The 23248-nt window shown below is 39.8% G+C and overlaps 1 protein-coding gene across 4 annotated transcripts in view; it reads left to right on the plus strand.

The window, feature by feature from the left end:
• The window catches only part of shtd (anaphase promoting complex subunit 1), a 443338-nt gene that overhangs the window by 54265 nt on the left and 365825 nt on the right, over nt 1-23248 (plus strand). For all 4 annotated transcript variants that reach the window (XM_076179508.1, XM_076179510.1, XM_076179511.1 and 1 more), the window contains exon 7: nt 5992-6233. In XM_076179508.1, coding sequence (XP_076035623.1) covers nt 5992-6233 — 242 coding nt within the window. The remainder of the gene's footprint in view (nt 1-5991; nt 6234-23248) is intronic.

The following is a 23248-nucleotide window of genomic DNA, read 5'->3' on the forward strand; positions in this document are numbered from 1 at the left end:
CCACAGCAAGGCCGCTTCATTAAATCGGTGACCCCCCCTCTCTGTCCCCCCATTGCATAAAAGGAGAGGACGGGGAGAAATCCCTTCGGGCTGCGTCAACTTTTCCTCACACATATTACCTCACCCCCACCCCCCCGCCCATTCCACCTCATGCAATCACAACATCATCCATATACAACCATTCTCCATTCACCCCTGTCTTCTGTCCTCTCCCATCCTTCCTCAACAGACATTCCCCTCTTCCCCAAAGCCCCCTTCACCCCATCCATCCACCTCATCCTAGGACGTCCCCTCATGTTCACTCCCTCCACATCTGCCTTCCATACCTCTTTTACTAGTCTTTCTTCACTCATTCTTTCCATGTGTCCAAACCATCCTAATACTCTTTCATCAACCCTATCTCCCAACTCCTTTTCCACCCCTGTTCTCCTCCTCACCTCCTCATTTCTCACTCTATCTAGCCTAGTAACCCCCATCATACTTCTCAGACACCTCATCTCAAACACATTCAAAGTCCTCTCTTCTTCTCTTATGTTCCATGTTTCTGCCCCATACAGTGCTGTTGGCACAATCACTCCTTCATACAGTCTCCTCTTAGCATCCATTCCCAAATGTCTATTCCTCATTACACTCTTTAATCCATCAAGGCATTTACTCGCTTCTCTCAATCCACATTCTGCCTCCACCTTCACTCCACCTTTTCCTGCCACATTTGCACCCAAGTATCTAAAACTATCCACTTCCTCCAGTCGCTCTCCCTTAATGCTCACTTCCAGTCTACTGCCATTTTCACCCCTTGTACATCTCATCACCTTACTTTTACCCACATTTATCTTTAGCTTTCTTCTATCACATACTCTCCCAAACTCTGTCACCAACTTCCTCAATCCCTCCTCTGATCCTGCCACAAGCGCAGTGTCGTCCGCAAACAACAGCTGGCTCACCTCCCACTTTTCTCCATTTTCTTTAACCATCTCCAATCCCTTGCCCACTACCCTTGCATTTACCTTTTGCACCACCCCATCCATGTATAAGTTGAACAGCCAGGGTGACATAACACATCCTTGACGAAGTCCCACCTTTACCTCGAACCACTCACTCTCTCCATTTCTAATCCTGACACAAGCTCTACTACTCTCATAAAAACTCTTGACAGCTCCCAGAAGCTTTCCTCCCATCCTGTATATCTGCATAACCTTCCACAGTGCCTTTCTGTCTACCCTATCATAAGCCTTTTCCAGATCCATAAAAGCCCAAAAAGCATCCTTCCCCTTTCCTATAGCTTTCTCACATATCTGTCTTACCACAAAGATCTGATCTACACAACCTCTACCCGTCCTAAATCCACACTGTTCCTCACCAATTACTCCTTCTGTTCCTCTCCTAATCCTCTCAATCAAGATCCTCCCATAAGCCTTCCCAACTACACTTAACAAGCTAATCCCTCTGAAACTACTACATTCACACTTGTCCCCTTTTCCCTTGTAAAGAGGAACTATACAGGCACTCCTCCAGTCCTCCGGTACTCTACCCTCTCTCCAGCAAACATTAAATAACCTCACCAACCAGTTCACCATCACTGTACCTCCTTTTTCAGACATTCTGCATGGCATCCATCCAGACCAGGTGCCTTACCTGCTTTCATCATCTTAACAACTGCCTTCACCTCATCCTTCCTTATTTCTCCTCCATTCTCCTCACTCTTGTTTTCTTCGCATTTCCCACTGCAGCTATCTTTCCTTCCCTATCCTCCTTCACATTTAGCAACTCTCTAAAATATTCTGCCCATCTTCCCCTTACTGCCTTCTCTTCCATTATCATCTCTCCATCTGCACCTTATACCTTTTCTTCTCTACTTGATTTGCCTCCTCTTCCTCTCTTAATTTCTTTCCAAAACATCTTTTTATTACTTTCAAAATTTTCTGTCATACTCTTACCCCATTTCACATCTGCTCTCCTCTTTGCCTCCTTTACCTTTTGCTTTACTTCTCTTTTCTTTTCTTTGTACCTCTCATATAACTCCCTCGTCCTATTTTGTAACCAATCTGTGAAAGCTCGCTTCTTCTCTTCTACAACCTTCTTTGTTTCCTCATCCCACCATTCACTACCCTTTCTTCTATTTCCCCCTGTCCTTCTTGTTCCACACACCATCCTTGCACACTTTATGACTCCCTCCTTGAACCATCCCCACTCCTCCTTCAGCTTCTTTCCGTACTCCTTCTCCTTTCCATTCAAAGAGTTCACTCTAAGAACCTCCCTACCTTTTGTCCCTTTCCTCTTCCTCCATCTATCCTCCACTCTCAACTTACCTTCCACCAAAAAATGATCTGATATTCCCCCACCCTCTCCTCTTAGCACATGTACATCCTTAACTCTTCCTATCATAATCCTATTTACCACTACATAATCCATTAGCGCTCTATCTACCACCCTTCCCTCCACCACCCTGTCCCATGTGTACTTATGCTTGACTTTCTTCCAAAACACTGTATTTGCTATCATCAACTCTCTTTCTAGACACATTTCCACCATCAACTCTCCTCTACGATTCTTTCCTGGAACTCCACATTTCCCAACCACTCCATCGATTGGACCATTTCCTACCCTAGCATGAAGGTCTCCCAGTACTATTACATTGACATTTCTTCCTAAATCCTCTATGCACTCATTTTTATCTATCCAAAAGGCCTCCCATTCTTCTACACTCTTCTCACTGTCAGGCCCATATGCACTTACAAAGACCCACATCTCCTTCCCCAGTTTCACCTTCATCCACATTATCCTTGAGGAAACCTCCTTCCACTCCACTACCCGTTTACCTATCTCTTCACTTACTAGAATAGCCACCCCTTCCCTCCCTTGCTCTGTCTTCACTCCTGATAACCTCCCACTTACACTCCCAAACTTACACTCACCCTTCCCTTTCAACTTAGTTTCACTCTAAGCCAACACATCCATCTTTCTTCTCACAAACATACCACCTATCTCTTCCCTTTTACTCATATCTCTACCACATCCACGCACATTGAAAGACCCAAATCTTAGGGTGCTGGTCCGAGAACTTCCAGACCCTCTTATACCTTCTTTTTTTTTGTTTAGGAATGTCCCCTGTGGGGCTACAAGGAGAAGGATGCCTAGTCCCAATCCCCGTCCCCTTTTTCTCGCCTCTTACGATCCAAGTGGGAATACTTGTCCAATTGGGAATACTTGTCCAAATTTGTCCAATTTAAATCCATTACTGTGAGTCCTGCCTTGTTGTATTACGATGATGACCTTGTTTGCATCACCCTTGTTGCCTTTGATCCACTTAAACACTTCTATTAGATCACCCCACACTCTGCATCTTTCCAGAGAGTGTAAGTTAAGGTGCCTAAACCTCTTTTCGTAAGGTAAATTTCTGAGTCCATGTATCATTTTGGTCATTCTCCTCTGTACTGATCTAGTGAATTGATATCCAACTGTACCACAAAGTCAAGGATGGGTCTAACTAAAGCCAGAGTTTGATAATTACCTCTACACTTTTATTGGTAACCATCCTAGCAATGAAACATGATGCTCTGTTAACTCTTCTCCTGGCACTAATGTACTGTTTCCTGGATTTAAGGTCAGGACTTGCTAGAACTTCCAAATCTCTCTCACACTCAGTTTTCTCTAGAAAGAAATTCCTTTATCATGGATTTTCAATACACTTTTTATAACATTAGTTCAACTAATTACCAAATTATAAATACATACATACATATATACCAAAGGCTTTTTCCCCCAACACGAGGGGTAGCCAAAAAGAAAAAGGCATAGAAACCACTCCCACCCATTTCATTTCATATATATTCCACTCCCCTCCACCCTCCTCCCTCCTCCCTCCCTCTCATCTTGGCACCTCCTGGATGACGGGTCATCCCTGCATCCTGTCCACTGCCCTGGGTCAGAAGCAGTGTCGCAAGACACAGCACATCCACAGCAAGGCTGCTTCATAAATTCTGTGACACCCCTCCCTCCCCCATGCAGAAAAGGAGAAGACAGGGAGAAATCCCTTCAGGCTGTGTCAAAATTGTTCTCATCCATACTTCCTCACCCCATCCCATTCATTTATCTCTAATTACTACTCTCATTTTCCTCCCAGTCAGGAAGTCTTTCATCCATTCCAATAATTTTCCTCTGATGCTACCTATTGATTCTATCTTCCTTATTAGTTTATTGTGTGGTACTTTATCAAATGCCTTTTGTAGGTCCAGAAAGGCACAGTCTGCCCAACCATCTCTCTCTTGTATTATGTCTATTAATTTTGAGTAGAAGCAGATCAAGTTAATTGTACATGATCTTGTCTGAATCCAAATTTATTTGGATTCAGTATAGTTTTTTCTTCCAAATGTTTAACCCATCTATTTTTGATGACCTTTTTGCAAATTTTTGCTACTGTGCTTGTTAGGGAGACTGGTCTGTAATTTGATGGGTTTTCCTTGTTTCCTCCCTTATAAATCAGTACAATGTTTGCATTCTTCCAGTCCTGTGGCACTTTTCCTTTTTTAAGTGAGAATTGAATTATATTGTATATTTTATCTATTAATTCTTCCATGCATTTTTTCAGTATCCAATTTGCAATTCCGTCTGGACCATGTGATTTTCTGACATCAAGGGTTTTGATTTGGTCGCTGATTTCCATCTGTGTTACAATTATTTTTTTCATTGAGGGGGATATCTCTATTTCCTCACAGTTAGGTGAGTTTTCTATTGTGAATACTGATTTGAAGTGGTTCATAATTTCAACCATTTCCAGTTCTTCTGTATATTCATATTTACCTTGGCGCAGCTTTTCTATTGTTTGTTCTTCAGTTTGCCATTTACATACCTGTAAAATAGATTGGGTTCTTCCTTGCATTTTTTTTTCCATAGTTTCTCTTTTCATCTCTGCATATTTTTACATAATCATATCTTAGTTTGATGTACAATAGTCATTTGCTTGTTTTCTTGTATCTTTTCCATATCTTCCAAGCTTTGTCTATTTTATCCTGTGCTTCACTACACCTTTTGTTTTACCAGCTTTTTATGTATGTTCTTTCCATTTTTTGTTGTATGTATTTATTCAGTCCCTCATTATAAATTTCTTTTAGTATATTCCATTTCTCTTCCATCCCTGTTTCTTCATTTAGGAATTTTTCCCAGTTCGCATTGCGAAATAATTTTTTGAGTTTCTCAAAATTTGTTTTGTTGTACATTAGTCTTCTTATTCTATGTTTATCATTTCTGCTTTGATCCATTTGCTCTTTCAACTCAAATTCTATTAGTACATGGTCACTCTTTCCTATCGGAGTTTTGTAATTAATTTTATCGACAATTTCAGGCTCTGTTGTAAGTATTAAATCCAGCCTTGATGGTTCTTCACTACCTCTGTATCTGGTATTTTCCTTTATCCACTGAGTCATTGTGTATTCGATGGTCATGTCGAGCAGGACGTTGCCCCAGAGTTCCTTAAAAATGTTGTCAACCCTTGTCATCACCTGGAGATGCAGTCCTGATGGACCAACACTCTGGATCAGGCTTAGTCTTATTTTGTTTTATATTTCCTCCATCTTTTCCCATAAGGAGAACTGACAAACAATGACTCCCCACCTCCTATGATTAAGTCATTGTCACAGAAACAGTCTTGCATCAGTTTGACACATAACAGTCCAACATTTCTTCCCAGGGATAAGGTGTCCCCGTTTTGAGATTGTTATAATTGTTGTTGTTCCTCTTTCTTTTTTATCTTCCATTTTCTTCCTGCCTTCCTTTTGTTTTCTTTCTTCCTTTGGTCTTTTTGTTTCTCTTTGTTTCTCTTTCTCCTTTTTCTTTTTCTTCCATGATCTTCTTTTTTACTTTTTCCTCTCCCTTTTGTTTCTTTTGTCTGTCTTCATCTTTCATCTTCATTTTCTTCCTTCTTCCTTCTCTCTTCTTTTATTCTACCTCTTCCAGTAATTTATTTTTGCTGATATACATCTTCTCTCCAAACAGGAAAACACTTTGGTTCTGAACGCTGCAATGGCCAACAGCATGACTGGAATGCCGAACATTCCATCACCATCTTATTCTTATAGTCATACACACTCACGGTTGGCATCATCCCCTGTCTCTCCATCGACATCTGCCCTTTCCCCTGTGCCCACACCAACAAGATCTCGGAGTTCTCTTCTGCATCCTGCACAAGCAACTCCTAAAGCACATCACACCCCAAAGTCTCATATGGCTATGTTAAGGTAACGTATATGTTTCTGAGTACATATTTAAAGGCCTTAGTCCACCATACAAGAATGGTGGCAGAGTCAGCATATATATATATATATATATATATATATATATATATAAACATATATAATATATACTGTATGATATATATATATATCTATACATACATATATATATATATATATATATATATATATATATATATATATATCAAGGACTACTATTACATAGGACGTGCGCACCCAGATCTCTGGGTCCGCTAGTGGAGGCCATTGCTTTCTTTGTAACCTAACATTTTATATTGGACAAATATATCAAAACTAGAAACCTAACATTATATATAAGACAAATATATAAACTATTGACTTATTCAATGCAGTATAAGTTAACATAAACTTTTATAGTGAAATAAGAAACTATTTTTAAGGCACTGTTATGCTTTGAAATGCCAATTCCAGCCGGACTTAACAGGTATTATTATATGAGTTTAGTGGACACCAGGGTTGGCATTTTTTTTTTTTTTTTTTTTTTTTTTTTTTATCTTTTAAAAAGATAAAAAATTGATTTATTTTATTTTATTTAAATCAGATTTATTTGATTTAAATATATATATATTTTTTATAGATTTTAAATATTGTGGGATTGCTATCTGATATGCAATCTGATTGCTAAAGGACATTTTTAGCATATCAATATAAGGAGCAATGTTATAGACTTGCCTCAAGTATACAAGGAATGGTATAAGCCGTATGTGATGACGGTCTGCTCAGGTTCACTCGATTCCTCCAAGAGGTTTTTCATCTTGGTGACATTTGCTGCATTGTCTGTCACAACACTTCCAATGTGACCACCAAAATCTTGTTCAGCCTTCTTGATCGAATTTTGTACAAGTTGTAGAAGATATTCAGCAGTGTGAAGTTTCCCTGGTGTGTCTATTGTGTCAACTAAATAAATCTGACCAGTGGATGTTGTTAGAGTGACACGTATTATGGGCTCATTATGGATGTTAGACCACCCATCAATTGAAAGACATACAGTTTCATTATTCAGGTCATCTGCACACTTTTTATATTCCTTTTCATACACAAGATCCAAGTACTTATCAGCAATATCTTTTCTGGATGGAGGAATATAACCTGGCCTCAGGTTCTGAACCATCTTGAGAAACTGAGGATGCTGAACAAGACGAAATGGTGAATTTGTAGCAAATATAATGCTTGCAACTTCTTTGTCGAGAGTTTCCTTTTGAGAGGCTGAAGTTTTGATGATAAATCTGTCCAGAGATGTTGATGACTTTCTTTTAGATGAAAATGATTTAGCAGAAGTGGCGCCTGTGGAGGAGTCTGATAGTGACCTTTTTAATGGTGGAGTCAGGTTTGCAGATAATTCAAGTGGAGCTGATGATGAAGGGATTGAGGCTGTTGATACAGATCCTGGAATGGAAACAGAAAATTTTAGCATATTGCATAATTTATAAATGAATAAATAAATGAATGAATAGTGTGATTTAAGCTACTTTTGTGTACAGTAGTTATTTTTTAGATAATGATCATATTCACACAAGCCACTAAATTATTTGGAAATAATTAACAGGATATGAAATAGGTGGGCTTGGAATTCAGCCCACACAGGATTCGGTCCACTTTTAAATTCATTAAAAATAATGGATTAGTTGGGTTAGGTTAGGACTGAATCCCATGTGGGCTGAATTCCAATGGAACCTATGAAATATATTACACAACGTTGAATGAAATGAATAACAATCATCTAGGCCCCAAAGTTGAGTGGATACAGTATGTTATAGTGATATAGTCATTACCCAAATTTAGAAGTAATGAAGTTGAATTATCATCTCTTTAGGCCTTCACATTTTTATTGCACATGCTCTCCATTGTTCACCAAATTTATATAGTTGCGTATGAAAAGGGAGAAATGCACACAATATAAGTAAAATTATTTACATGGGTCATCAATTTCTTCTGTATGCTGTGACTGACCTTGGCATTTATCTCTGTGATATTTTAATCTTGACACAATGCCCTGTAGTTCCTGGCTGCAGTCTTTGCATTTAGCTCGGTACCCTATGCCAGAAGTTGTTGGTAGTTTTTCAAAATAATTCTAGACAGGATCATTTTTTCTGCCTGAAGGAACCACTCTGCCAGGTCCAGAAGACATCCTTCATGGTTGATTTCAAAGCAGCAACTGACTCAGTGAGAAGCTGCTTACCTAGAACAAGTTTCAACAAGAATCTTGTTGAAACTTGTGGGCTGCACAGTGGTATATACATGTAGGCTTATACCGTTCCTTGTATACTTGTGGCAAGTCCATATAACACTGCTCCTTATATTGATATGCTATAAATGTCCTTTAGCAATCAGATCGCATATCAGATAGCAATCCCAGAATATTTAAAATCTATAAAAAAAAAAATATTTAAATCAAATAAATCTGATTTAAATAATAAGAAATTGATTTTTCATAAAAAAAAAAAAAAAAAAAAAAATCGCCAACCCTGGTGTCCACTAACCTCATACAATAATACCTGTTAAGTCTAGCTAAAATTGGCATTTCAAAACATAACAGTGCTTGATGTGGCCTTCACTGGAAATAAACCCAAAGCCCACCCACTTCACACACACACACACACACACACACACACACACACACACACACACACACACACACACACACACACACACACACACTTCAACGAACGGATGGCTTAGAAGACGTTCTGAAGAAAATTGAAGTTTCGTGGATCCCAACGCAAAGAGAAGTGCCTATTGTATTTACAGGGTGGGGGGAAATTGCTCGTGGGGTAGTGGGAAAGTAGGGAAAGAGGAGAAGGGGAGGGATTGCTGAGGGAAATGGAAGGAAATGAGGAAGGAGAGGACTTGGCCCAGGCAGACAGGCGAAAGGTAAACAAACGGCCCCCCGACCAGCTGAGCGACGATGAAATGTCTAATAAAAATGTAAAGATTAGAAGTATAGATAAGAGCAATACAGTAGAAAGTGATGAGAATATTTTCCAGGGATTTAAAGAGGGTGGGGGGGACACAAACCCCCCCCGACTGACAAGACTAGAAGAGAAGGTCGATAAGATGATCGAGGACTTGGAGCGTAGGTTCGGTCATGTTAACAACATTGTACGGAGGGTCGAAAAATTGGAAGAACTAGAGAAGGCGAACAAAAACTAAACTAAGGAAATTGAAGAATTAAAAAAACAGTTAAAAGAAGTAAAAGAAGAGAATAAAGTCTTAAAGGAGAATAATAAGGAGAACAGAAGGAGTAATTGGTGAGGAACAGTGTGGATTTAGGACAGGTAGAGGTTGTGTAGATCAGATCTTTGTGGTAAGACAGATATGTGAGAAAGCTATAGGAAAGGGGAAGGATGTTTTTTGGGCTTTTATGGATCTGGAAAAGGCTTATGATAGGGTAGACAGAAAGGCACTGTGGGAGGTTATGCAGATTTATGGGATAGGAGGAAAGCTTTTGGGAGCTGTCAAGAGTTTTTATGAGAGTAGTAGAGCTTGTGTCAGGATTGGAAATGGAGAGAGGTAAAGGTGGGACTTCGTCAAGGATGCGTTATGTCGCCCTGGCTGTTCAACTTATACATGGATGGGGTGCGAGAGGTGAATGCAAGGGTAGTGGGTCAGGGATTGGAGATGGTTAAAGAAAATGGAGAAAAGTGGAAGGTGAGCCAGCTGTTGTTTGCTGACGACACTGCGCTTGTGGCAGGATCGGAGGAGGGATTGAGGAAGCTGGTGGCAGAGTTTGGGAGAGTATGTGATAGAAGAAAGCTAAAGATAAATGTGGGTAAAAGTAAGGTGATGAGATGTACAAGGGGTGAAAGTGGCAGTAGACTGGAAGTGAACATTAAGGGAGAGCGACTGGAGGAAGTGGATAGTTTTAGATACTTGGGTGCAAGTGTAGCAGGAAAAGGTGGAGTGAAGGTGGAGGTAGAATGTAGATTGAGAGAAGCGAGTAAATGCCTTGGTGGATTAAAGAGTGTAATGAGGAATAGACATTTGGGAATGGATGCGAAGAGGAGACTGTATGAAGGAGTGATTGTGCCAACAGCACTGTATGGGGCAGAAATGTGGAACATAAGAGAAGAAGAGAGAAGGAGTTTGAATGTGTTTGAGATGAGGTGTCTGAGAAGTATGATGGGGGTTACTAGGCTGGATAGAGTGAGAAATGAGGAGGTGAGGAGGAGAACAGGGGTGAAAAAGGAGCTGGGAGATAGGGTTGATGAAAGAATATTAGGATGGTTTGGACACATGGAAAGAATGAGTGAAGAAAGACTAGTAAAAGAGGTATGGAAGGCAGATGTGGAGGGAGTGAACATGAGGGGACTTCCTAGGATGAGGTGGATGGATGGGGTGAAGGGGGCTTTGGGGAAGAGGGGAATGCCTGTTGAGGAAGGAAGGGAGAGGACAGAAGACAGAGGTGAATGGAGAATGGTTGTATATGGATGATTTTGTGATTGCATGAGGAGGAATGGGCGGGGGGATTGGGGGTGAGGTAGTATGTGTGAGCAAATTTTGACGCAGCCCGAAGGGATTTCTCCCCGTCCTCTCCTTAAAGGGAAGGGGGGACGGAGAGGGGGGGTCGCCGATTAAATGAAGTGGACTTGCTGTGGATGTGCTGTGTCTTGCGACAGTGCTTCTGACCCAGGGCGGTGGGCAAGGTGCAGGGATGACCCGTCATCCAGGAGGTGCTCAGATGAGAGGGAGGGTGGGAGGGGTGTGGAGTGTATTTAGGGATGAAATGGGTGGGAGTGTTTTTATGCCTTTCCCTTTTTGGCTACCTCCCTTGAAAGGGGGAAAAAGCCTTGGTATATGTATGTATATGTATGTAATAAGGAGAACAAGGAGGGTTGGAAAAAAATCCAAGAAAATAGCAAAGTTGCATTCACTGACATAATCAGACAGCAAATGAATGAACAAACTGAAAACTCAGTTATTAAAGTGATGAGACAGAAGGAGAATATAGTAAGAGACTTAGCAGACAGAAAGAAATGTATAATTATATTAGGAATGGAAGAGAAACATAACCCAGATAGAACCACAAGAATCAAAGAGGAAAATGAAAAAGTAAGAAATTTACTAGAATTAGTTCAGGAAGATGAACCAGAAATAATGAAACAAATCGAAGAGAAATTCAGGCTCGGGGAAATATAGTACAGGCAAGACCAGACCAATTAAGATTAAATTCAGGTCACAAACTACGGCTGAGAATATCTTATCCAAAACAGGGAAACTAGCAACAAGTGAACAATATAAAAAGGTATGGATAAAAAGGGAAATGAATAAAGAGGAAAGAGAGGAAGAAAAACAGAAAAGACTTGAAGCTAAGGAAAAAAACGAGATAAGAACGGAGTCAGAAAAAGAGAGATTCTATTGGAGAGTAGTGAATATGAAACTAAAGAAAGTCGACATACAAGAGAAAAACAAAAGGGAAACAGAGAACACAATGGAAGTGGCAGAAAACTAAGAGTGTCTTACACAAATATAGATGGATTAATAACAGGATTGAATGAGCTGAATGATTATTTGAAAGAAAAAGAACCAGACATAATGGGAATTGTAGAAACAAAATTAAAAGGTCCACTACCACCCAACAGTGTAGGACATGATGCATATAATTATTGGATTAGAAACAGAGTGAAAAAGGAAGGGGATGGAGTTATGTTCCTGACTAAGAAGGATATAAACGTGAAGTGTGTCACATATGGAAAGAATACAGTAGAGATGATAATGATGGAAGTAGAAGACAGAGATAAGAAGAGCAGAAAATTTGTGATAAATTATGTGCCCCCAAAAACAGCCTCATGGGAAGAGAGTGAACATAAAAGTATGTTAGAGGACACAAAGATAACATTAAACAAGATAATGGAAGAGGGAGGAAAAATAGTTATGATGGGCGACTATAATTGCAAAGAAATCTGCTGGGAAGAAATGACAGTAAAGGGTGGAGACGGCTTATGGGGAAACGCTCTACTTGAGATGGTTACTGACCATACAATGACACAATGGATACAGGAGAACACTAGGTATAGAAATGAAGAAGAGCCATTGAGACTAGACCTAATAATTACATCCGAACCTAGAATAGTGGACAAAATTGAATATAAAACACCAATAAGTAAAAGTGACCACATATTGATTGAACTGGAACTTAATGAAGAAAAATATATGAAAAGAAATGAACAATATAGAAAAGGAAGAATGATGTATGAAAAAACAAACTTTGATAAAATAAGAGAATTCTTTCAAAAGGAAAACTGGGAAGAAATATACAAAGAAGAAACAACAGTAGAAGAGAAATGGAATATTTTGACAAAAATTTACAAAAAAGGAGTGGAAAAGTATGTCCCAAGACAAAAACAAGAAAAAGAATATGTAAAATGCTGTTCAACTTATACATGGATGGGGTGGTGCGAGAGGTGAATGCTAGGGTAGTGGGTCAGGGATTGGAGATGGTTAAAGAAAATGGAGAAAAGTGGAAGGTGAGCCAGCTGTTGTTTGCTGACGACACTGCGCTTGTGGCAGGGTCAGAGGAGGGATTGAGGAAGCTGGTGGCAGAGTTTGGGAGAGTATGTGATAGAAGAAAGCTAAAGATAAATGTGAGTAAAAGTAAGGTGATGAGATGTACAAGGGGTGAAAGTGGCAGTAGACTGGAAGTGAACATTAAGGGAGAGCGACTGGAGGAAGTGGATAGTTTTAGATACTTGGGTGCAAGTGTAGCAGGAAAAGGTGGAGTGAAGGTGGAGGTAGAATGTAGATTGAGAGAAGCGAGTAAATGCCTTGGTGGATTAAAGAGTATAATGAGGAATAGACATTTGGGAATGGATGCGAAGAGGAGACTGTATGAAGGAGTGATTGTGCCAACAGCACTGTATGGGGCAGAAACATGGAACATAAGAGAAGAAGAGAGAAGGAGTTTGAATGTGTTTGAGATGAGGTGTCTGAGAAGTATGGTGGGGGTTACTAGGCTGGATAGAGTGAGAAATGAGGAGGTGAGAAGGAGAACAGGGGTGAAAAAGGATTTGGGAGATAGGGTTGATGAAAGAATATTAGGATGGTTTGGACACATGGAAAGAATGAGTGAAGAAAGACTAGTAAAAGAGGTATGGAAGGCAGATGTGGAGGGAGTGAACATGAGGGGACGTCCTAGGATGAGGTGGATGGATGGGGTGAAGGGGGCTTTGGGGAAGAGGGGAATGCCTGTTGAGGAAGGAAGGGAGAGGACGGAAGACAGAGGTGAGTGGAGAATGGTTGTATATGGATGATGTTGTGATTGTATGAGGAGGAATGGGCGGGGGGTGGGGGGTGGGGTAGTATGTGTGAGTAAATTTTGACACAGCCCGAAGGGATTTCTCCCCATCCTCTCCTTATATGCAAGGGGGGACGGAGAGGGAGAGTCGCCGATTAAATGAAGCGGCCTTGCTGTGGATGTGCTGTGTCTTGCGACACTGCTTCTGACCCAGGGCGGTTGGTAGGGTGCAGGGATGACCCGTCATCCAGGAGGTGCTCGGATGAGAGGGAGGGTGGGAGGGGTGTGGAGTGTATTTAGGGATGAAATGGGTGGGAGTGTTTTTATGCCTTTCCCTTTTTGGCTACCTCCCTTGGAAGGGGGAAAAGCCTTGGTATATGTATGTATGTATGTAAAATGCTGGTACAACAAAAGTTGTAGGGAGTTAAAAGACAAAAGAGACAAAGCCTGGACCAGATGGAAAAAAGACAGAAGACCTGAAAAATGGAAAATATATACCTGTTATAGAAATGAATATGTACAAACGTGCAGAGAGGTAAAGAGAAAATATGAAAATGATATCATAGAAAAGTGTAAAGATCAACCAAAACTATTCTACAGATTTGTAAACAATAAACTGAAAAACAAACAAGACTTGGAGAAATTAAGACAAGAGGGAGTTGAATACACTGAGGAAATGGAAATGGCGGAAATTATGAACAAACATTTTAAATGAGTGTTTACAAGGGAGAACATACAACCTGAAGAGAACGAATGGAAAGAGAAAGTCCCCCCTATGGAAGAAATAGAAGTAACAAAGAATGAAATATTAACACACTTGAGTAATCTTGATGTCAGAAAATCGCATGGACCAGATGAAATAGCAAACTGGATACTGAAAGAATGCAGGAATGAACTGGCAGACAAAATACGTAGCATACTAAATAGTTCCTTGAAAGAAGGAAAAGTTCCAGAAGATTGGCAAAAAGCAAATATAGTACCTATATATAAAGGAGGAAATAAAGAAGACCCTACCAACTATAGACCAGTCTCTCTAACAAGTACTATAGCAAAAATTTGTGAAAGAATTATCAAAAGTAGATGGGTAAAATATTTAGAAAAAAACAAAGTGTTAAATCCAAGGCAATTTGGATTCAGACAAGGACGATCATGCGTCACCAATTTAATATGTTTCTATTCAAGGCTAATAGATATAATACAAGAAAGAGATGGATGGGCGGACTGTGCATTTCTAGACCTAAAGAAAGCTTTTGACAAAGTACCACATAAGAAGTTGCTTAAGAAATTAGAAACTGAAGGAGGAATACAGGGCAAACTACTAAATTGGATGGAAGACTTTTTGCAAGAAAGAAAAATGAGAGTAGTGATAAGAAATCAGCACTCAAAATGGGATGAAGTAATAAGCGGTGTTCCGCAGGGAACAGTTCTGGCCCCAATAATGTTTGCTATATATATTAATGATATGGATGAAGGAATTGAAAGCTATATGAGCTTCTTTGCAGATGATGCAAAACTACTGAAAAGAGTGAAAACTGAAGAAGATTGTGAATCACTACAGAGAGATCTAAATAAAGTACAGGAATGGAATAGGAAGTGGGAGATGGAGTTCAATACAAAAAAGTGTAGTATAATGGAATTTGGAAAAAGCAAAAACAGAATAACAGGAGCATATAAATTGGGAGAAGAAGGAATAAAAAAAGTAGAAAATGAGAAGGACCTGGGAGTCATTGTTATGAATAATATGTCACCTGAGAAACATATAAATAAGATTTTTGGAGAAACTTATAATGTAATAAGAACAATCAAAGTTGCATTTACATACCTGGATGAAGAAATGGTGAAGAAAATCCTAATCACCCTGATAAGACCAAGATTGGAATATGCAGCAACGATATGGTCACCAAGTACAAAAAATGTATAAAAAAAACTTGAAAGAATACAAAGAGCAATTACAAAATTGGCACCAACACTCAAAACTATCATATGAAGAGAGACTAGAAAAACTTGAACTACAGACACTAGAGCAAAGAAGAGAGAGAGGAGATTTGATAGCTATTTACAGAATCATGAAAGGCATAGAAATTACTGATAGAGAGAATCTGATAAAATGGGATGACCCATACACGGTCAATTTAATTTTCAATTCAGAGTATTGACAATGAAATTGTGCAATATAATTGATCATGTATGGGCCACCTAAGACTGAGAAAATGGTACATTAGATAAATGGAAACATAAGCCAAAATAGAGAAGAAAAGAAAAAATTAAAAGTGGCATATACAAACATGGATGGTATAATTTCTGGAATGAATTAAACGACTGTTTGTCAATAGAGAAACCAGACATAATGGGAATTGTGGAGACAAAACTAAAAGGTCCTAAATCAAATATGGTGGGACAAGGTTTATACAATCTTTGGTCAGTGGGGGGGAGTCATGCTATTGACTAGAAAGGGCCTAAATGTAATAAAGGCAACAGAAGGAAAGGATAATGTGGAATTGATCACAAAGTCGAAAATAGCAGTATGAAAAGTAGAAAGTTCATAGTTGTATATGTGCCCCCAAAAACTAAGACTTGGACTGACAGCAAACAATCAAAATTACTAGAAGACACAAAGAATGAATTAATTGAGACACTGAAAAATGGAGAAAACATAGTAATTATGGGTGACTTTAATGCAAAGGAAATAGATTGGGAAGAATCGACAATGGGAGGTGGAGAGGAACACTGGGGCATCCTACTGGATATGACCATTGATTACACATTGTTGTTGTTGTTGTTGTCGTTCCCTAGACTGTCTGTCCGAACAGTCCCCAAGGAATGCTACAGCCGAAACTGGGTTTTCCCACAAATCCTTTATAGAGTGTATGTTGTGTTGTTTGCGTGCATGATTGTGTATAATGCAGTCTTTGATTACACATTGATTCAATGTGTCAAAGAAGACACTAGATACAGACAATATGAAGAACCATCGAGACTAGACTTGATATTCACTTCTGAACCTAAAATTGTGGAAGAAATAAACTAGAAGACACCAATTGGAAAGAGTGACCCCATACTAATAGAGTTCGAGCTTAAGGAACCAAATGTTGTGAGAAGAAACGAGGAACATAGAGAAGGAAGATTAATGTACAACAAAACTGACTTTGTAAAACTTAGGCAAAAAAAATTCAAAATGCTAGTTGGGAAAAATTTGTAAATGATAAAACAAAGATGGAAGAGAAATGGAACATTTTTAAAGAAATATATATGGAGGGAACAGATATGTACCTAAGCAGAAACAGAAAAGGGTGTACATAAAGTGCTGGTATAATAAAAAGTGTAGTGATGCTAAAGACAAGAGACAAAGCTTGGAAAAGATGGAAAAAAGACAAAAAAGTGACTAAATGGCAAACATACATCAAACTGAGAAATGAATATGTAGACATACGCAAAGAGGAAAAAAGAAACTATGAAAAAGATATAATAGGCAAATACAAAAACCAACCTAAACTATTTTACAGATATGTAAACGATAAACTAAAACACAAACATGAAATAGTGAAACTGCGTGAAGGAAATAAAGAATACTTAGAAGATGTAGAAATGGCTGAAGTAATGACCAGACACTTTAAGTCTGTATTTACAATTGAAAGCTCACAAATGTGGGATGTTGGACACCAAGAAGGGTCCCCCAAAAATGAAATAAATAACGGTGACACAGAAAGAAATAAGGGACCAAATAAGGAAACTTGATGTCAGAAAGTCACATGGACCAGACGGAATAGTGAACTGGATATTAAAAGAATGTATAGATGAACTCGGATAAAATACACAAGATAATTGACTTCTCACTCGAAGAAGGAAAAGTACCACAAGATTAGAAAAATGCAAATATTGTACTAATATATAAGGGAAGAGATAAAGAAAATCCAACAAACTATAGACCAGTATACCGTACAAGCACAATTGCAAAAATATGCAAAAGAGTTATCAAAAATAAATGGACTAAACACTTGGAAGAGAACAAAATACTAAACCCCAACCTCCATTCTCTCTAAACTGGCTTCATCATATTTTCTATGGTTATCAAAATACACGGGTGAAAGAGAACAAATGATTGAGGACTGACTTTATTTTTTATAATGCGATTATTATGATGCAACATCGCATGTCGGGCAGCTAATACTGCCAGATGTGCGATGTACCCTGGAGTGAAGAGGTTAAGATCAATAAAAGTGGTCTTCGACTACATAGATGAGGAGATGGTAAAAAAAATAGTTGTTACACTGATAAGAACTAAACTAGAATATGCTGCAATACTGTGGGCACCTAGCACAAAGAAGAACATAAGAAAATTAGAAAAAATCCAAAGAGCAGCGACAAAAATGGCACTTACACTGTCAAATTTGACAAACGAACAAATATTGGAGAAATTACATCTGTCAACACTGGAACAGAGAAGAGAAATAGGTGATTTGTTGACCATTTACAGAATTATGAAAGGGTTAGAAATTATCGAAAGAGACGACTTATTAAAGTGGAACAAAAGAGAAACAAGAGGACACAAAAAGAAACTAAAGAAAGACAGCTACAGAAGAGACCTGAAAAAAAAAAATAATAATAAATAGATAAATAAAAAATAGCTTCCCAAATAGAGTGATTGATGTCTGGAACAAACTAAACGGAGAAACAGTTAATGCCAGAACTATACATGATTTTAAGAATAAACTGGATGTGGAGAGATACGAAAAAGGGTCACTATGAGCATAGCTCTCGTCCTGTAAAATACAACTAGGTAAATATATCTATTACTCTATGTGGGAAGCTGTTCTTTTTCAGGTCTCTTCTGTAGTTATCCTTTTTGAGTTTCATTGCATGTTCTCTTGTTTTTCCTCTGTCCCACTTTAATAAGTCCTCTCTATCAAGGCGTTCTTTTTCTTTCATAAATCTGTAGGTGGTCAGTAGGTCCCTTCATTCTCTTCTTTGTTCCAGGGTCGGCAATTCCAGTTCGGTCAGTCTTTGTTCATATGTCAGGTTTGAAAGTGTTGGGGCCATCTTTGTCATTGCTCTTTGTATTCTTTCTAATTTTCTTATATTCTTTTTTGTAATATGCGACCATATCAGCACTGCATATTCCAGTTTTGGCCCTGTAGCGATGCTACTATTGGCGAAGAGAAAGAGGTTTTGGTGAGTTCGTCTCCTTTATTGTAAGGTACAAGTGAACTGATTTTACATGCGGCGGAAGCTGATATATATACTACATGGGCAAGTTACCTGTGGTGTGAAATTAGGTAATTGCACTGGGTTCGGTCGGGTCAAGCAGTGTCGCGCTGGCAGAGAGCGTCAGGTCGTGGACATCAGTCATGTTCCCTGCCACGTGACTTGTCGTGGCTGTACAATACTCCCCTCTTAAATTTGCCTTGGCTTAAGGGGGCATCCTGCACGTGAGAATTTGGTGGGTGGAGTTTCGAGGTGTGCCAGTTTTAGGCGGTTGATGGAAACCCATTCTGGCCTGCCAGAGATGGAGATGCGGAAGGTCTTGTCTTTACATTCAAGGACAAGATGGGGGCCAGTGTAGGGATGGGTGAGTGGTGGGGTGTGAGCGTCCGTCCTCAGGAAAACGTGTGTCGAGGTGTGGAGGTGTTTTGGGAGGTATTCTTTCACATCCCGGTGATGTGTCGGCACGCATGGGGCAAATTTGCCGACAGTGCGTCGAAGCTGTTGCAGGCTCTCGGGAGACTCCTGTGGAGGGAAGAATTCTGCGGGCACGACGAGGGTTTGGCCGAAGACCATCTCTGCTGGAAACACGTTGAGGTCGTCCTTGATGGCTGTCCGAAGGGCAAGGAGTATCCATGGTAGCTGGGGTAACCAGGAGCCATTGTTGCAGCGTGCCATAAGAGATGCTTTGAGTGAGCGGTGGGTTCGCTCGACCATGCCGTTGGCTGCGGGGTTGTAGGAGGTAGTGTGGTGGACTGTAGTACCCAGGAGTTCAGCGAGAGAGTGCCACAGCCGCGACGTGAAGCAAGTTCCTCGGTTGGAGGTGACATGTTCCGGGAGGCCAAATCTGGCTATCCATCCACTGAGAAATGCTGTAGTGCAGGATGAGGCGGTACTATCCTTCATGGGGATGGCCTCCAACCGGCATGGTCGAGCGAACCCACCGCTCACTCAAAGCATCTCTTATGGCACACTGCAACATCGGCTCCTGGCTACCCCAGCTACCATGGATACTCCTTGGCCTTCGGACAGCCATCAAGGACGACCTCAACGTGTCTCCAGCAGAGATGGTCTTCGGCCAAACCCTCGTCGTGCCCGTAGAATTCTTCCCTCCACAGGAATCTCCTGAGAGCCTGCAACAGCTTCGATCCACTGTCGGCAAATTTGCCCCATGTGTGCCAACACATCACCGGGAGGTGAAAGAATACCTCCCAAAACACCTCCACACCTCGACGCATGTTTTCCTGAGGACGGACGCTCACACCCCACCACTCACCCGTCCCTACACTGGCCCCCATCTTGTCCTTGAACGTAAAGACAAGATGGGGGCCAGTGTAGGGACGGGTGAGTGGTTGTGTGTGAGCATCCTCAGGAAAACGTGCGTTGAGGTGTGAAGGTGTTTTCGGATGTATTCTTTGACTTTCCGGTGATGTGTCGGCACGCATGAGGCAAATTTGCCGACAGTGCGTCGAAGCTGTTGCAGGCTCTCGGGAGACTCCTGTGGAGGGAAGAATTCTGCAGTCACTCCAGGGTCACCAGTGTAGCGATGCTACTATTGGCAAAGAGAAAGAGGTTTTGGTGAGTTCGTCTCCTTTATTGTAAGGTACGAGTGAACTGATTTTACATGCGGCGGAAGCCGATATATATACTACATGGGCAAGTTACCTGTGGTGCGTAATTAGGTAATTGCCCTGGGTTCGGTCGGGTCAAGCAGGGTCGCGCTGGCAGAGAGCGTCAGGTCGTGGACATCAGTCACGTTCCCTGCCACGTGACTTGTCACGGCGCCACATGACTTGTTGCGGCTGTACAGCCCTATCAGTGTTTGTAATATTTTCTTAATCATTTCCTTATCCAGGTATTTAAAGGACACTTTTATTGATCTCAACAAATTGTATGTTTCTCTGTTTATTTTATTTATATGATTATCTGGCGACAGCTGACATGTTTGTGGTGATGATTACTTCTAGGTCCCTTTCAGAATTTACTTTGTTTACTTCTTTTCTGTCAATTTTATACTGTCCTGATAGTCTATTCTTGCTTTTCCCAAATTCAATTATACTGCACTTCTTGATGTTGAATTCTACCTCCCATCTCTTCCTCCACTCTGAGACTTTGTTCAGCTCACTCTGTAATGAGTCACAATCTATTTCAGAGTTTATTCTCTTTAATAACTTTGTGTCATCTGCAAAACAGTTCATGTAACTTTCAATACCTATATACATGTCGTTTACATATATAGCTAGTACTGACCCCTGTGGGACACTACTCATTTCTTCCCATTTTGTATATTTGTCTCATTTTTCTTCCATGTAGGAAGTCCTCCATCCAGTTCAATAGTGTTCCATGTATGCCTCCTATTGTTTCCAGTTTATATAGCAACTTTCTGTGTGGTACCTTATCAAATGCCTTTTGTAGGTACAGGAAGGCACAGTCTGCCCAGCCATCCCTTTCTTGCAATATAACTATCAATCTTGAATAGAAACAGATCAAATTAGTGATACATGACCTTCCGTGTCTGAATCCAAATTGCCTCGGGTTCAATATATTATTCTTCTCTAGATATTTTGTCCATCTCTCTTTGATGATTCTCTCTCAAATTTTAACTATTGTACTAGTTAGGGACACCGGTCTATAATTTATTGGGTCTTCCTTATTTCCCCCTTTATCTCTTGGCACTATATTGGCATTTTTCCACTCTCCTGGTAGTTTTCTTTCTTTGAGTGAGCATTCAATTATTTTGGATATTTTTCCTGTTAGTTCATCTATACATTCCTTTAGTATCCAGTTTGCAACTCCATCCGGACCATGTGATTTGTTAATGTCAAGCTTTAATATTTGATTCCTTATTTCATTCTGAGTAATATTCAATTTCTTCATCGGAGGAAATCTTACTTCAATTCTTTGATCACAGTTTTGTAGATTTTTTCCCTCTTTGGTGAATACAGATTTGAAATGTTTGTTCATAATATCTGCCATTTTATATCTTCTGTGTTATCTACCATGACGTAATTTAAGTATTTCCTGTTTATTTTAGTTTGCCGTTTACATATCTATAAAATAATTTGAGTTGATCTTTACATTTGTCTATTATGTCCTTTTCATAATTTCTTTTTTCTTCCCTATGTATTTTTCACATATTCATTTCTTAGTTTGGTGTATATTTTCCTTTTCTCAGATTTTTTTCCTTTTTCCATCTTTTCCAGGCTTTATCTCTTCTGTCTTTTGCCTCGCTGCACATTTTATTATACCAGGATTTTATATACAGGTAGTTCTCGTTATATGCGGGGGTTCCGTTCCGCGGACCCCCCGCATATAACGAATTCGCATATATCGAACTATTGAACCTATGGGAAAAAGGGGGATACGTTCTCAACTCGGATTGATTTTATTTTATTTTATTTTATTTTATTTTATTTATTTATTTATTTTTTTTTACATATTTTATTTTGGCAAAGGGCTTACATACTGCATCTCATATATGTTTACATACATTTTAGCACAAGGCAATGGATTAGGGGCTGACATGTAAGTATTAACCTCGGGAAAAGACGCTACCGTAAACATCACTTATTTCGCCAAGCGTATTTTCTTCAGCTGTTTGAAAAATCAGTCTGTTTACAATTCACATTTCAGACTGCTTGCTACGCTTAAAGGTCAGATATCAACAGATATACCATTCGCTAAAAATCATCGTATTGCTCAAAAAAGTACTTTTTAAAAGCATACAAATAAAGTTTTTACCTATTACAGAAGAATTTATTCAGAAAATTCACTTTTAATTGCGCCTCGCATACCACTTTTCCGAAGTCTAGATATTCAGAATAACAATATTGTTTGTTTGGCAACTATGACGTCACGAACGCGGAATTCCCCGAACCTTTCCCGAAGCGCATGGGCAGAATGTTTCGAATAGCAGACGACGCAATGAAATGAAGACAAAACTGTTTTTTGCCAAATTTTATGAAATGTAGATGGTGGAATTATATAGAATACTGTCAGTATGTTTTTTTATGTACATTAAACTGTAAATACAAAAAGTTATGGAAGTCTTGATGTCTGACCTATAAAGGTCAGATATCAAGACTTCATGCAGGGGGGGACGGAGAGGGGGAGTCGCCGATTTAATGAAGCGGCCTTGCTGTGGATGTGCTGTGTCTGGCGACACTGCTTGTGACCCAGGGCAGTGGACAAGGTGCAGGGATGACCCATCATCCAGGAGGTGCTAAGATGAGAAGGAGGGTGGAGGGGTATGGAGTGTATTCAGGGATGGAATGGGTGGGAATGATTTTATGCCTTTTCCTTTTTGGCTACCTCCCTTGTAAGGGGGAAAAAGCCTTGGTATATGTATGTATGTATCTCAACTCTTATCATAATCAGCTCCACATTGTTCTCTCCTGTGGTTTTTGTCGCATTTAGGCCTTTCTTGGTTAGCAACATGACTCCACCCTGCTTTGTTTCTCTATTTCTGAACCAACAATTATATAATCCTTGGCCCATACTATTTGGTGGTAATGATCCTTTCAATTTTGTCTCGACAGTCCCCATTGTA

The sequence above is a fragment of the Oratosquilla oratoria genome, chromosome 42 (genome assembly GCF_046742065.1).
Source record: "Oratosquilla oratoria isolate Oo_2021 chromosome 42, ASM4674206v1, whole genome shotgun sequence".
In the NCBI taxonomy this organism is placed as follows: domain Eukaryota; kingdom Metazoa; phylum Arthropoda; class Malacostraca; order Stomatopoda; family Squillidae; genus Oratosquilla; species Oratosquilla oratoria.